At 39.5% G+C, this 16,019-nt stretch overlaps 1 protein-coding gene across 5 annotated transcripts in view; it reads left to right on the top strand.

The window, feature by feature from the left end:
- CTNNA2 (catenin alpha 2) overlaps positions 1 to 16,019 on the top strand; it is a 1,074,738-nt gene that overhangs the window by 966,868 nt on the left and 91,851 nt on the right. For all 5 annotated transcript variants that reach the window (XM_045580946.1, XM_036435853.2, XM_045580945.1 and 2 more), the window contains 3 exons: positions 5,485 to 5,577; positions 6,375 to 6,531; positions 13,733 to 13,933. In XM_045580946.1, the coding sequence (XP_045436902.1) occupies positions 5,485 to 5,577; positions 6,375 to 6,531; positions 13,733 to 13,933 (451 nt within the window). The remainder of the gene's footprint in view (positions 1 to 5,484; positions 5,578 to 6,374; positions 6,532 to 13,732; positions 13,934 to 16,019) is intronic.

The raw sequence follows: 16,019 nt of genomic DNA on the forward strand, positions 1-16,019 counted from the left end.
GAGCAGACAATATAATTTTTGAGCATCCAGGAGATTATGCTAATCAGCAATCAGAAAAGAAACATTGTCAGATGGATCTCTTAACTCTCTCTGGCATGTTTACTGACTTCCACCCAGGAGTCCTGATTGCTCCTTTTCCCGAATCCATACCATTCTTGTAGAAAGTACACAATTTAGTGATGACTACTAACTTTCCTTCTTTTTTCCAAGATAATCATATTCAAGGCAGTAAGTCAGAGGTAGAAAACTTGGCCTAGTATTTTCAGTTGCTACTTCCCCAAATCCATTAAGCTCCCAGAGTTATGCAGGAGGGCAGGGTGTGGGGGAATGGATAGAAGGGGTGGCTCTTCCTTTCATAAAAGATTTCTAGGAATTTAGTATGATCAGTTCACCAAGGAGCTGTGCCCCTTTTATTCATGGACCTCGTCACTTTCAGAAATCCCAAATCAATCCAAGTAGCACAGCATTTAATAGTCAATGAAGTACTTTGTTTTCCAAGCCTCTAGGAAGGTCAAATGATTCTTATTGACTCAGCTAACTTGTAAACAATTCAAGAATGGAGGAAGCAGAGGTCTGAGTCAAACCATAAATGCTACTTGCTTGGTTGACACAAGCAGGTTTCAAAAAATTCTATTACATTTATTCATACTAGTCCTGGCTGGTGTGGCTCAGTTGGTTGGAGTGTCGTCATCTTCTACACCACATGTGTCAAACACAAGGCCCTCGGGCCAAATCCGTCCTGCCAGGCCTTGCAATGTGGCCCGCACCGCGCTGTTATCACTGCACTCCGCTGCGTTTCCATCACAATGATAGTTTATGACTGTTCAGTAAACCATTCGGCCCGCGATTTAGGCTGGATTTTAGATTTTGGCCCCTTCTCTGATTGAGTTCGACACCCCTATTCTACACTGAAAGATCAAGGGTTGAATTCCCAATCAGCGCACATACATAGGTTTTAGGTTCAATCCCCAGTTGGGGTGTGTGCCAGAGGCAGCTGCTCAGTGCTTCTCTGTCACATCAGTGTTTTTCTCCTTCTCTCTCTGTTCCCCTCTCTCTAAAAAAAACAATGAGTATGCCCTCCCATAAGGATTAAAAAAATAATTGTATCATGCTGCTCAATATCTTTTGAGGGTAAATCTAGTAACACAAATATACTAATGGTCTATTGTCTACATTGTTATTGACATTAATCTTTTAAATGTCTAATTATTCTAGTCTATTCCCTTCCTCTTCTCCTTGAATTAGGAAAATTAACATGCTAAATCATTTTGTTTTTAAAGAGAGATATTGTGATTTGGAATATAGGACATTTTTATCAGAGTTCCTGATATTATGAGAGCAATAGTTAAATATTTGGTCATTCAAATCAGCTATTAAAAACATTGTGTGCTGGTGTTGAAATGTTAGGTGACAACTCAAGCTGCAATATTGCTTGGGAGTTGCCTTAAGGCTGAAATGTAGTATTTGCTGCCAGAATTCTAGAAATCACAATATATAAAACCATATGCAGAGTTACTACAATGCCTATGATCTAGTGAGAAGCAGAAAGGGAAGCCAAAGGAGAATAAGAAAGGTAGGAATTTGGATTGAGTCCATGACCAATTTAAAATATACAAGCCTGCCTATGGAGATAGTGAAATCCTTAGCATCATATTGGAAATATTTTCAGAATGTTTCAGAGTACAATAAAGGGAAGTGGAATTATGATTTTTGTGGACTTAAAGAGCAGGAATATATTGCAGAATGGAGGCTGCCAGACTTTAGCATTTATTGGTCAGTAAATTAAAGAGAATAAAAATTGGAGAACTATCTGGAGTTGCCAACTCTTTATTATATTTTTTGCTAAGTGTTGCTGGTACTATTGCCCTTACTAAGACTTATGTTGGGCAGTGATGTTCCCACATTAGATCTAAGTCATACTGAGGATGAAGAACAAAGGATGAAGAAACATTTCAAAAGATACACAAGGAAAAATTATCACCATGTACAAGTCACTGATTGGCATATCCTCACAGCCAGCTTTTCTCAGCCCTAAGATTCCTAGGTATAGTAGCTTCTTCTTTCTAGGGACCTGTAGCTGGCAAGGGCAGGAGGCTGAGGTCTGGAATGATGGTATATCAGTCACCTGTTAGAGTATTCCAGTTAGAGGTTCCTCTCACATGCTTAGGTTGGTACTGTTCTGTTGTCTGCAAACGTAACTCCACCCATGCTCAGAGTTCTTAACTTATTCTCTGCCTCTGAGAGTCATACAAATGCAAAAAAAGTGTTTCACCAGAGCTGGGGATGTAATAGATCATGGTTACTATGTTGTTGTTTTTTAAACAAAAATATTTTGCAAAATTTTGAGTGAAAGTAGAGCATGCATAATGAACCATCATATATTATTATCCATCTTCAATAATTATGAACTAATGGTCAATCTTGTTTGTTTTCTATACTTATAACCATTTTCCCTTGCCCTAGAAAATGTAAAGAAATTCACAAACATGATTTCATCCATAAGCATCTCCATATTTATCTCTAAAAGCCATGACACTTAAAAAATAACTCATATTGTTAGCATACTTTAAAATATCAGTTCCTTTTTATCCATCTTTAAAAATGATATATTTAAATAAAAGTAATATGAGAACTCAAAAAGCCTGTCTTTACAGATTAAATTCTTCAGGAAAATAAAAATTTAGATTGCATAAAATTGTCTTTTCTAAAGAAAAAAATAACTCCTTAATATCATCAAATATTTAATCAATACTTAAATTTATTTGTTTTACAATGTACTTTTATTATGTATTTTTAAAATTTATTTAATTGTATATTATGGGTGTATTATACTTTATTCTATTTAGGAATCAAAAAAGAACTGGCTTTATCTTACCAGTTTATTACCATCAGGATTTTCATGATTGCGTTTATGTGGTTTTATTTCATATTAGTGATCTGGTGCATGAAATGTGTGCATGGGGAGGAAGGTCTCTCAGCCCAGCCTGCACCCTCTCCAATCTGGGACTCCTCAAGAGGTGTCTGACTGCCAGTTTAGGCCCGATCCCACAGGAATCAGGACATCCTGATGTTTGAGGAAAGTCAGACATCCCTCTCATAATCTGGAACCACTGGCTCCTAACTCGGAGCACCAGCAGGTCTTCCATTATTTTTATTTATTTTTTAGGCTAAAAGTCTATGATTTTTAATTAAAACTGAAAAACTGTCAGGGACAGGAATGATAAGAGGACCCATCCTAGGTGGATGAGATCCTGGGGGTTGGGGAGTGGGGAACATTGTTGACACCATTGTCAGAATTCAAATGGGGTCTATGGATTGAACCTTAATACCATTTGAACGGAGATTTCCTCACGTGATTGGGTGGAGAATTGTTATGTAGGAGCGTCTGCTTTGGGGAAATACACAGGGGAGTATCTGAGCATCCAGTCATGTGTAGAGTATGCTCTCAAACAGCTCAGAAAAAGACTAGGTGCAATGGGCATATATGTGTATAAATAAATGCACATACTCACACACAGTCTAACCTTGCTATTTGGGACTCCACCTTTGTGCACCTGCCTACTTGCTAAGATCTGTAAATCCAGAATCAATTTGGAATATAAAACACACTTGAATACAAATATGATAAAGATTAATAAAATGCAGAATGGAGACAATATGATATAACAAAAAAGAAACAGAACTTCTGTTATTAGATTGAGCTCTGCCTCCATGAGCCTCATACCCCTGGGACTTTAGTATCCTGAGAATGGATATAGTAAGGTATATTTATCTTTCTCATGGACTCATTCTGAAGACTAAGTTAAATAGTGAAAACTATCTGAAGAATCAAAGGTAAACTATTAAATATAAGAAAGTACATGATAATGTTTGGAATTCAGTCTGTAGTTTCTCATAGTATATATTTTTACTGTAATAGATTAAAATGTCCCCAAAAGCTTCAAAACTGGATTATCTGGACTAATGATTCACTATAGTGGTATTCAAAGGTATTTCTAGTATTACCATCTACCCATCCCCTTTTGCTGATCAGGAATAGTCCTTAGAGTCATCTCTAGTTCTCTGCTCTTCCCACTTCTCCCCCTGTCTGAGGTCCCTTTCACACTAGGAACTATACACATGTGTAGTGCAGCGTGACCTCCCAGGGCATTAAGATGTGGTAGGAAAGCAGCCTGATTTTAGAGCAGAAATGAGCCAGATCCAACGGGGCAGGTGGCCAGGAGGCTGCTGGGGATTGTCTCTCTGCTAATCACTTTTCTATTTGCCCTCCTCTTCCTGGGCCTGTTGGCCCTTCTCTTCTCTTTTGCCCTTTCTAATCCCCATCCTCCTGTCCTCTTGACACAAGCCTGATGGGACTGATCAGTGTTTTGATGGTGGTTTGTGTGCTGTTGCCCTTTGGCCAATCAATTTGACCTTGTATTACCAATTCTCACTCCTTGAAGAGAAAGCATAAGACAAATTGAAATGCTTGACCTGGAAACTTGAATTCATTTCAGCTGGTTTTGGGTGGTATCGCGTGTTAAAAATATGAAACTTGCGTGCCTTTATACTAGACCTACATGTTCTCATTTGTGCCATGCTCCACTGTTGCCTAGGGATTATACCAGTCTCTTGTATCTGTTTCTCAGGCCTATGTGGCCCCCAAAAGCATTTGAGTTGGCTACTGTGGACTAGCGTCTTCCTGCAGACTGACAGGCAGCTCTGAGTTCCTTTGGGTAGAAGAAGGCTCTGGTTTTCAGCATAACAGGAGTCTCTCTTAAATCCAAAGCATTGCCTGTAACATCTCTCTCACTGATCAAAATTTAATACTGATTTGGCCAAAATCACACTTTTTGCACTCGGTGACGTGTCTTAAGGGGGCTCACGTGACAGTGTGGGTGGATCTGGAAAGCCCATAGCAGAAAGCAGTTTGAAGCAATACAGTTAAATGCAGTCGTGTGTGTGCACGAGAATCCGGAAACAATAATTGAAGCCAGTGTGAGAGCAGCATTGATGACCTATTTGTTAGGAACAATCCAGGGACATATTGGAAACCCTGTTCAAAATACCATGTTTTTGAAAAAAATGTTTTTGAGAGGCAAAGCAAAGCAAATAAAAGCTAATGATTACCAACCTCATTATTCATGTTTTTGATTGTCCTCTTGGACCCTGAGAACCCATTTACCTGAAGAAGCTACACGGCCCAGAGTTGCAACATGGTATTTTGAACAGGGTTTTCAATATGTCTCAGGATTGTTTCTAATACATAAGTCATCAATGCTGCCCTCACACTGGCTTCAAATTATTGTTTCACCTATTCTGGAAGAAATGCCTAGCTTACTATTAAAACCAGTAGCATTTGGCTTAATACCGAAAGGTGCTCTTAAGTTTTTTGTGAAGGATTTCTCAAGGATGTGCCCCTCTCCAGGGAAGTTGCAAGGTAATGCTACAGGACCCTTTTCCTCTGTCTCAGTATAATTTTCCCTCAAATTTTCTTCAATACAGGTTGCCAATTTGGCCTGTTCCATCTCCAACAATGAGGAAGGGGTGAAATTGGTGCGAATGGCAGCTACCCAGATTGACAGCCTGTGTCCCCAGGTAAGCCTCAATCCACTTTAAAAGCCTATCAGTGCTCTGGCCAGTGTGACTCACTTAGGTAAGGGTCATTCCATGCACTAAAAGGTCATGGGTTCCATTCCTGGTGAGGGCACATGCTCAGGTTTCCAGCTCAATCCCCAGTTGCAGGGCATGCAGAAGGTAGCCAATCAATGTCTCTTTTCCTTCCTCTCTCTCTAAAATACAATAAAATATGTATTTAAAAAGCCCATTGGTGACCTAATTTTTAGGACCTTCCATATTCTAGCCCTCATGTCACTCCTTCCCTTGTCCTCTTTTCCTGGCACTGGAACATGCTAACAACATCCATGAGCTGTTTCAAATCCTAGTTTTATAAAAAACAACAACCACAACACAATATCTATTACTGTCTCTTCAGAATCACTGTAGCACTTACTGTCTTTCCCACTCATATTGACTTTGTTTTCTTTGTTTGGGGCTGTTCTTTAAGCCCTCCTTATCTATTTGCCTTGTCTCAACAACTAAATTATAAGCTTTCGCATGTAGGATAAGAGTTATGTTGCTGCCACATTTGTGATCAGTAAACAGGACTTGTCCAGTGAACACTTTCTGAAACCCGATGCTAATTACTGTATCTTCAAAGAGTGGCAAAGCAGAGCAAACAAAAACTAATGATAGCCTACCTCATCATTCATGTGTTGATTGTCCTTCTGGACCCTGAGAACCCATTTATCTGAAGAAGCTACACGGTCCAGAGTGACAACATGGTAATTTGAACAGGGTTTTCCATATGTCCCTGGATTGTTTCTGACAAATAGGTCATCAATGCGGCTCTCACACTGGCTGCCCGGCCGCAGAGCAAAGTTGCTCAGGACAACATGGACGTCTTCAAAGACCAGTGGGAGAAGCAGGTCCGAGTGCTGACAGAGGCTGTGGATGACATCACCTCGGTGGATGATTTTCTTTCTGTCTCAGGTAACCGGGGGCAGACTCCTTAGAAGGTGGCTGAAGGAGGAGGACAGGATGAGATAAGGGATCATTTGTAAATGTCACGGGTCTGTGTTTCAAGTGCTCTTCTTGGCCCGCTGGGCTTTCCATCATTTCTGCAAATGTGCCAATAACACCCTCTTGAAAATGCATCTTTGGTCTGCACATCATTTCAAGATATTAGTCAAAGCATTGGGGGCAAGAGTGGGGAGCCCACTTTCTGAAGAAGATATCAAAAGCCTGAACAGATTACTTAGGTTCCTTTCTAGTTCCTGGTGCTTATTAAAACAAGATGACTTCTGATGCATCTGAATCACCCACCTGCAAAAGATTCTGGGGTTGGTAATCCCCATGGTTTATGTGTAAGTATATATATATGCAATCTGCTATTCCCGTGGTCGGCAAACTGAGGCTCACAAGCCACATGCGGTTCTTTGGCCCCTTGAGTCTGGCTCTTTCACAAAATATCATGGCCTGGGCGAGTCTATTTTGAAGAAGTGGCATTAGAAGTTTAAGTTTAAAAAAAAATTGGCTCTCAAAAGAAATTTCAATCTTTGTACTGTTGATATTTGGCTCTATTGACTTTTGAGTTTGCAGACCACTTCACTATTCCAATCTGGCTGTGTTCAGGGGGTCATTTTTGCAATAACTGAAGTTACCCAGGTTCGGCATAAGCCAGGAAGAAATATGAGCCACAGAAGGCACTTGGGAAAGATTGAGGCCTTGAACACTTGTCTATGAGGCTGGGTAAGGAAGTGAGAGAAAACAAATAGAACCAGTCATCACTTGAAATTGTAACTTTCTCCTTTGTAAATTCAGCCAGATGGGGAAGATGTTAGTTCCTTTGAATCACCATGTAGTCATTTTGACCTTTAACGGGACTCACCGGCGCCATTGCCAAACAGGGCAACCAGCCAGCAAACGGGACTTTTTCCAAACACATTTGGCTCGGTTCACTCACGTCGGGAGAGTCTGTGGGAGGAGTGGGGGGAGGAGGTCACTGCAAACGGCCTCCAGTGTGAGGTATTCAGATAACCAAGTGACCCTTGAAAATTTCAAATTGATTCTACCCACAGGTGTGTGGGAGTCACATCTGTCAACTCAGTCAGCAATAACCTTGACCAGGCTATTCTTGTTTGTGGCCTCACAGCACTGCTGGTGGGGATAAAGCAGACAGGGCCCCTGAGTGCCACAGTGTGGGAGAGATTCCTAGGGGTAGCTTATCTTATTTGGGAATTTTTCCTGGGTGCATTCTTCCCTTTGCATGAAGAAACAGAAAACAAATTCCTATTGGGGGATTCTGTAAAGCTTATCTGACAGCAGCAGAGTGAAATCTATAGATCTGATGGATAATCGAACAGCCAACTTTGAAACCATGGAGGGCAAGACAAGGAGATGGCAAAAACAAGCTAACACATGCTCAGTGTCTATAATTTGCCCGACGCTCTGCTGTTTGCTTGAATTCTTGCCAACATTCTATAAAATAGGTATTGGTATTCTAAGTCTTCCTTTGAGAAAACAAAGTCATTGAGAGGGTAGGGTACCTAGTGGAGAAGGTATTAAAGTTCAGATTATCCTCTTTTGGAAGCTGTATAGTTCTCAACAAGTCAAGCTGGAAGGGGAATTTTCTGCAATGCTCCCAGCTTTCCTTGTAGCTCCCTTCTCCTCACCTCCGGTGTCCCCATTCCTCTCTCCAGTCCCTTTCTGAACTCTGCCCTGTTCTTCATTTCCAAGGCGCTTTATTTTTGATGATTTGTCAAACCATCTATTCATTTAAATAGACTGGTACCCAGGGTTTGGTTGATGCAGAACTCAATATGTTGACATTCTTGTGATATTTGCTTTGCTGATGGCTGAGTCCTAACAACATAAAAGATTTGCACCTCCCATAAGGTGCTTAGGAACTGTTTGGCTAGCCTTCGGACAGTGGGGAACAGAAGGATGGGCAACACTGCTGAATATCTTTCTGGTATGCAGTTTTCCACAGAATGGCTGCAGGGGCCCCCAAAAGGGGCAAGGGGACCCCCCCCCCCCCACACACACACACACTCAGCCTTAGATCTCACAGAGCAATCCCAGTGCCCCCCTCCCCCCACCCGGGAATCTTACCCTGCCTCCCCTCCTAATTATAAGATAAGTAGGAAACACCCATGCACTGCCTTTCCAAAAAAGTTCAGAACGTCAAGTTTCCCAACTTCTCTTTTGCTGTACATGCACGCTCAAAAATGTCCGAGGGTGGGGAGAAACAAGGCGAGCAGGTCTCAACTCAGGCTTTTGCAATAGTTGAAAGCATTTCTTAATTTTCTCCCACCAGCCAGGCCTCTTTGCCACCTTTCTCCCCGCCATGCCTTTGTGCATCTCATTATGCCCAGCCACAGGAAAAGGCTTTGGCTTCCGCTGATAACACAGTGTAGTCCAGCCCCAGCGGGCCAGGCGCCACAGTGTACCATGATGGGAAAATGAAGAGGCGGAGCGCACTTTTGAAGGTGACAGGCACCTTGCCACAGAGGGGCTTGACAAATAATGACACAGCCCCTTTCTCCTGCTGGCAGGCTCTGGGCACGGACCAATAGTTGGGGAAACTACTTCTCCTCTCTCCAAGCTGGAGCCCAAGCATTTGCATCCATAAATTGCAAGTGTGGCCCAGGAGATCCTTTGCAGTGGCATTAATGACATTTTATGTGTCAGTTTCTTATTAAGGGAATATCTAACCTGGCAGGAAACTCTATTTAAACAAGAAGAAGAATCTTCGTGTTTAAAGGATTATAGTTTTCTGTGTTTTGTTTTGTTTCATGCTACCTGAACTTGTGTGCCTGAGCGCTTAATGTGTCCACTTGAAAAGCAACAAGTTTGGGGTGCAATGATGCTGGCTATTAACATTACAGGAGCAAAACCAATTTTCTGCTGCGGCTGAGGCTCATAAAGAAGTGGAATGGCTGTGTTAGAGCACTTAAACTTATCCCACTGGGCAAAGGCTACAATTTTAATAGTGTTTGAAAATGAGCATCTTGGCACTAACCATGTGACAGTTTAATTCTTGGGGTTGGCTCACAAAATAGCAGGCATCTAAGATCAGAAAAAGCTATTAATCCCAGAAATATCCAAAACTTTTGCTTTATTTTATTTGTCTTTTCTTTTTTGACTCCATTTTCCTTTAAAAAAAAAATCATACAGTAAAGTTTGTTTTTGAACTTGTAATCCTTAAAGCTATTGTTTCTAATAATCAAGTAGTTTTGTCATCACTGATTTTTGTATCCAAGTTATATCTTTTCTGAAATAGGTTGCAAAAACTCAAGGAAGGTTATCACAAAATCTGACGCAGTCCAATGTTTCATGATATGTTTAAACACCATGCTTCACATTCAGGTGTAATATTCAAAGTATCTGAGCAGGTTTCCAGGCAGGGTAATCATCTCTGGAACACACATGCTTTCTATTACTACTTCCACTTCTGTATCCATTTCTAGTTGGACCAGCATTCCTCCTTTCTTAATGATTTCCTTTTCTTGAGAATTTTTTAGGATCAAAATAATATATTTGATTGTCCCTTTTCAATGGACAAGTTTATTCACTGCTCCCCTGATTGCCTTTTGTGTGGAAGGCACTGTCTCGTGTGGCTTTGCCTTTAAGTAATTCATTGCCCTTCTTGCAGATAGGCCAGTGTGCTTCCAAACCTGAGAGCCCATGGCCAGAGGGTGTAGGGAGTAGGAGGGGAGAAACTTTTACAAGGGGTCCAGCAGTTCATATTTACCAAGTATGGTCTTGTGCTCAAATCAAATGTCTATGTAAACAGGTGTAGCTCTTTTTAAAATGCATTCTTGGTACTTAGATTATTAACATGCAAGTTTATTTAAACCATTCTTTATGATTGGAACTTTTTTTTTTAAAAAAGATTCTAGATTCTTTTTAAAAATATATATATTTTATTGATATTTTACATAGAGGAAGGGAGAGGGGTAGAGAGCTAGAAACACTGATGAGAGAGAAACATCAATCAGCTGCCTTCTGCACACCCCCTACTGGGGATGTGCCCGCAACCAATGTACATGCCGTTGACCGGAATTGAATCTGGGACCTTTCAGTCCGCAGACCAACACTCTATCCTTTGAGCCAAACCAGTTTCGGCATATCTTTGGAATTTTTATATAGTTCTATCTATAGTATAACTGCTACTATGAGGGAATTGCAATTTATTTTTTCCATGAAAGGGGCACCTCTAATTGGAGAAGGTTGGGAAATAATGAGAAAACTATCTTAACATTTCAAAAAGTTATTCAGAAAATTGAGTCAATACTTTATTCACGTGATATGGTTAAACTTGATTATCATTGCACAAATTAGTTGATGATTTGACTAATTAAAAGCAATGTGCTTTTTTTTAAACTTTTATTTACACTATTACTACCCCCTTTTCCCACCTCCACCCAGCCCTCTCCCCCGACGTCCCTCTGTCCATCGGCACACTCTGGTTATGCATATATGTTCTTTGGTTAATGCCTTCACCTTCTTTCATCCAGTCCCCCGCTCCCCACTCCCTCTGACAGATGTTAGTCTGTTCACATATCCATATGTCTGTTTCTATTTTGTTTGTCAGTTTATTTTATTCATTAGGTTCCACATATAAGTGAGATCATATGATATTTGTCTTTCTCTGACTGGCTTGTTTCACTTAGCATAAAATGTTTTTTTTTTTATATCATGGATTTTCAAGTTCTGCTGGCCTCCTTCAGATATAGTTATATATACAGAAGCATATTTCTTGTCTAATTAAATTAGTTGCATGTTTCTAGTTTGGGAAATGGAACTATCATTTTCTTTTAAGATACTGAGTCATAAGTGGATTGCTTAAAATTTTTTTAAATGTATTAATGCCAAAGAGATGAGTATTTATTATAAATAATAAACTCTTGTTTGCATTCAACTCCAAAATTCCATCTTTAGCCGAAACCGGTTTGGCTCCATGGATAGAGCAGCAGCTTGCGGACTAAAGGGTCCCGGGTTCGATTCCGGTCAAGGGCATGTACCTGGGTTGCGGGCACATCCCCAGTGGGGGGTGTGCAGGAGGCAGCTGGTCGATGACTCTCTCTCATCAATGTTTCTAACTTTCTATCCCTTTCCTTTCCTCTCTGTAAAAAATCAATAAAATATTTTAAAAATTCCATCTTTATACATAGGAAAGCAGGAGCTATACCTTTTTTTCATGGTAGGTTATTTAAAAAAAAAAAAATTAACTGGGCAGCTGTCTCTCAGTTGCTCACTTTGAGGGATCAGGGAGCATTTTAATTGTCTGGAGGAATCCAGCCAGTCAGTGCCAGTGGCCTACCACAAGCCAACTTTTGAATTTAAAGTCCTATACTGAATTTCATTTGAGTAAACCCTTTTCTTAGTTGTCTTTTTAAGGCAGCTTTCCATGATATAATTCAAAATTCATATCTTATAAAGGGGTGATTTTCAGCAGTCTCTGTAATCACAATGAAAACTTCTAAGTCTAATTTTCAAAGTTGTCTTTATCTTTTACTTAGAAAATTATCAACATTCAGAAGTACTACTTCTTGTGACTTTAAGATATCTGAATATTAAAATGTAAACACTTGATTTATTTTTCTATTCAATTTCTATTTGAAATTAAATAACTGGAGAAAGTAGAAACCAGATATTTGTAATGGTTGAGTGAGAAAATCATATTATATGAGGTCAAAGCAAATGTTCCTCAATGAAAAGTAGTTATACTTTGAAGTTAAACGTTCTATAAGAACAAATATTTCCTGTGAGTGATGGTTTGAGGAAAGTAGGAGAGATCCATGGTAGAGACTGGGGTTTGCCAAGTGCCCTCTCATTTCTCCTTCTTTGGGAATTTTAAAATTAGAACTAGTTCTAGAAACTTCTTAAAGTGGCAAACATTGTGGTAAACACTTATTTTAATCCTTTATTAACTATTCATTGAGTTTGGCAGTTATAATTTTTTAAAAAAATTTACCAGATTATTTAAATTTTAAAAGGTACCAGATTATTTAAGACTATTAAATTTGTTCTATTTAATCTATTAGGAGTGTGTAGGAGTGTATTTTCAGTTTAAGCTATTTTTTTTCCTGAAACTAAAAATACTAGACATTTTGAACATTTCCTTAGTATTCTATTTCTAAAGAATATACAGCCTGACCAGCATGGCTCAGGGGTTGAGCATCGACCTATGAACCAGGAGGTCAAGGTTCCATTCCTGATCAGGGCACATGCCCAGGTTGTGGGCTCTATCTCCAGTGTGGAGTGTGCAGGAGGCATCCAATCAATGATTCTCATCATTGATGTTTCTATCTCATTCCCTTTCTGAAATCAATAAAAATATATTTCAAAAAGTAATACACAAGGGACATGATTACAAACCTCACATTGGATGGGAAATACAAAACTACACATTTGCAAAATGATAAGGGACCAGATTGTGTGTTTTCTCTGTGCTAGTGGAGCATGAAGCCGCCTACCCTGTCTGCTTGATTCTGTTTGGAGCAATAGCCACAAAGTGATCACTGATCTTGTTGCTAACCTGAGGGAATCAGCCACAAGACTAGATTGTATTTTAATTGTGAAGATCTCTGTGGCCATCTTCACCTGATCAGTTCCCCCATTGCACATACCTTGTGCATGACATGACATTGGAAGACTGACTGGGTGATGCTTGTTCATTCTATAGTTTCCCCTAAATGCTCCTTAGTAAGAACATGATCCAACAAACATGAACTCAAAGCCAGTCATGTCCAGAAATATTCCTGCTTGGCCAGTCAACTTTGTATTAGCTGCACAACCACTTCAAAAGACCTTTCCATGCAATAGATCTCAAACATTGAAACAAAGAAAGGAATATTCTTTAAGGTAATGCTCCTCAAAGTGTGGTCCCTAAACCAGAAACATTAACATCACCTGAGAACTTGATGGACTGAATAAAAAAGCCCTGGGAATGACTCCAAACAGTCTGTATGATTCTGTAAGTCCCCAGGCTGCTGCTCAAGCTCGAGGCTCACTATCGCAATGATAAACTCTGTCCTTTAAATATCATTTTTGTGTCATCAGGCATATATTGATATTCAAGATGATGGTTCATGATAATTGATGAATCTTGGATTGCTTATTAAAGGTTTGAGTGATGTAGGATCATATAAACGTGTATATGTTTCCCTCTCCCCCACCCTCCCAGAAAATCACATCTTGGAGGACGTGAACAAATGTGTGATAGCCCTCCAAGAGGGGGATGTGGACACTCTGGACCGGACTGCGGGGGCCATCAGGGGCCGGGCAGCTCGGGTCATACACATCATCAATGCTGAAATGGAGAACTATGAAGCTGGTGTTTACACTGAGAAGGTGCTGGAAGCTACAAAATTGCTCTCTGAGACAGGTAAACATGGAAAATAGATTCGACCAAAATGTCAATGAGTGATTAATGTCCATATTTGAATAAATCTGTTTCATTGTGTTCTTTAGGCCTTTATGCATCTATATTATGCATGATCATGGAAGGGGTGCTTGCTGTCTTTGTTTCTTGAGTTGAAATTTGTATAACTCTAGCAGAATAATGATTTCTTTTTGCTTTGCATGCATATGTGACTTTGTACTTTTCATATATAATCTCATTTGATTCTTGCAAGGATCTTATGAAGTAGGCAGATAATAAAAATTTATTTCCAATTACAAATGCAGTAGGCAGATAATAAAAACTTATTTCCAATTACATGTGCAAATGTGGAAGTTTGAATCAGTTAAGAGAAGAAAAAGTTTTACAAGGCTATAAGGTAGTGGCAATATGATTGGAACTTGGACTCTCAAAGTTGAAAACTATTTATTAGTCTGTTTCTTGAGAAGGTAGGACCTTGAGGAAGGACTATGGACAACCATAGTGGGAAGGAATCATGAAAGCTCTAGGTAGTTCCTGGCAATGAAGCACTTTAAGGAAGGACGTAGTGGCTTTTGACAAAGGGTTAAGCATTCAATAAGTGTCCTGCCCTACTAGGAAAGCCTTACATGCCCTCCTCCTGGGAATCAGTGCTGTGGTAAGACACAATCACTTATACGAGCCTGTCATAACTCTCTGGTGCATTAGAATGGGCAACAACTTACTTCCACTGTGTTAGTAGAGCAACCCTTCACTTTGAATAGTTGTGTCAAAAACTGGCCTATTTTTAGTAGTTGATTCCCTTATCTAGTGACTCTTGGCTTTAGTCCATTTCTAAAGTTCTTCATACCTTATGAATTTGTATGTATGGGGGGAATGAGAAATTCAAGAAAGGAGAGAACACAAAGAGAACATAAATCTGTATCATGTGGGGTTATGATTAGGTAATGGCTTGGGTCCCATGCCTGTATGGAATGACCTCTCAAACCCCAAGGTGAAGAAGGGGCTTCTATAGTCTGTACATGGACTTTGGAACCATGGGGTTTTTTGAAAATAGATGTGTTTCTAAAAGGTCAGCTATAGCATTGTTCCAAGTTCTGTGTGTTACAAATATGCTTTTTTTCTACAGGGCAAACATTATTTACAAAGTTTTCTGTAGATATTTATTATTCTGGAATACCAAGAAAAAAGAGATGAACTCTTAGAAACATGAGCAGAATCGATATAGTGTAATGTCACACAAAAAAGAGCATATCCCAGAGATTGTTGCTCTTGAGAATCCTCAGAGATTTAGACTTAGAAATAATAATGATAACAATAAGGATAGAATATACTTGCATCTTAACTAGCTGAAATTCAGCACTGTTTTCTTTCAAATAGGCTTGCCCTTTGCATTCAGTAGAGCAACACAGCAAGACATAATAGTATTTCTTTCTTCACTTGGAAGATTTAAGAAATGGGCATATAGCTTTCCAATTTAAGGACTTTTCTTTCACCTGTTAGAGGACCCCTCTCACATTCCTGTGGCTCTCAGTTTCTGGCCCATTTGCCCTATTTGTTATAAAGTCTCAACTTCACATGGCATTGCTGAAACATGGCAGCGCTCCCTTGTGTGTGACACTAGGAAAAGACTGTCAGAGACAGGGAGGACTCAGCTCATGCCTGCTCCTGAGTGGTGGGAATGATAATTCTAGCAGATGAAAGATCCAGAATTTACATGCAATTTTTTTTTATGCACACAAAGATTTTAGGCATTTTTCAGGAGACAGTTATTTTTTTTTTTCTTACTCTATTTTAGGATGCTTTAATGAACAGAAAGAATAGTGCCCATTGAGTCAAAATTTACTTATAATAAAAGCAAGGACAATGTGCTTAGTTGATTGAGATATTTTAACATAGTTTTCACCAGTGTCTTGAAATGTATATAATTTTCTGGTTGATTTTTTTTTTTAACTGAAAAAGAAAATCAGTGAAACAGAGCAGTTTGTTCTGGGTTGTTGTTGCTAATCAAGATTTTGCTCTTATTTGTTAATTTTCAGAGCTTTTAACATTCTCATTCTAGCCCTCCCATAGTGATTGAATACTTTGGTGA

This window comes from Pipistrellus kuhlii, unplaced genomic scaffold, assembly GCF_014108245.1.
Source record: "Pipistrellus kuhlii isolate mPipKuh1 unplaced genomic scaffold, mPipKuh1.p scaffold_m20_p_13, whole genome shotgun sequence".
NCBI lineage: Eukaryota > Metazoa > Chordata > Mammalia > Chiroptera > Vespertilionidae > Pipistrellus > Pipistrellus kuhlii.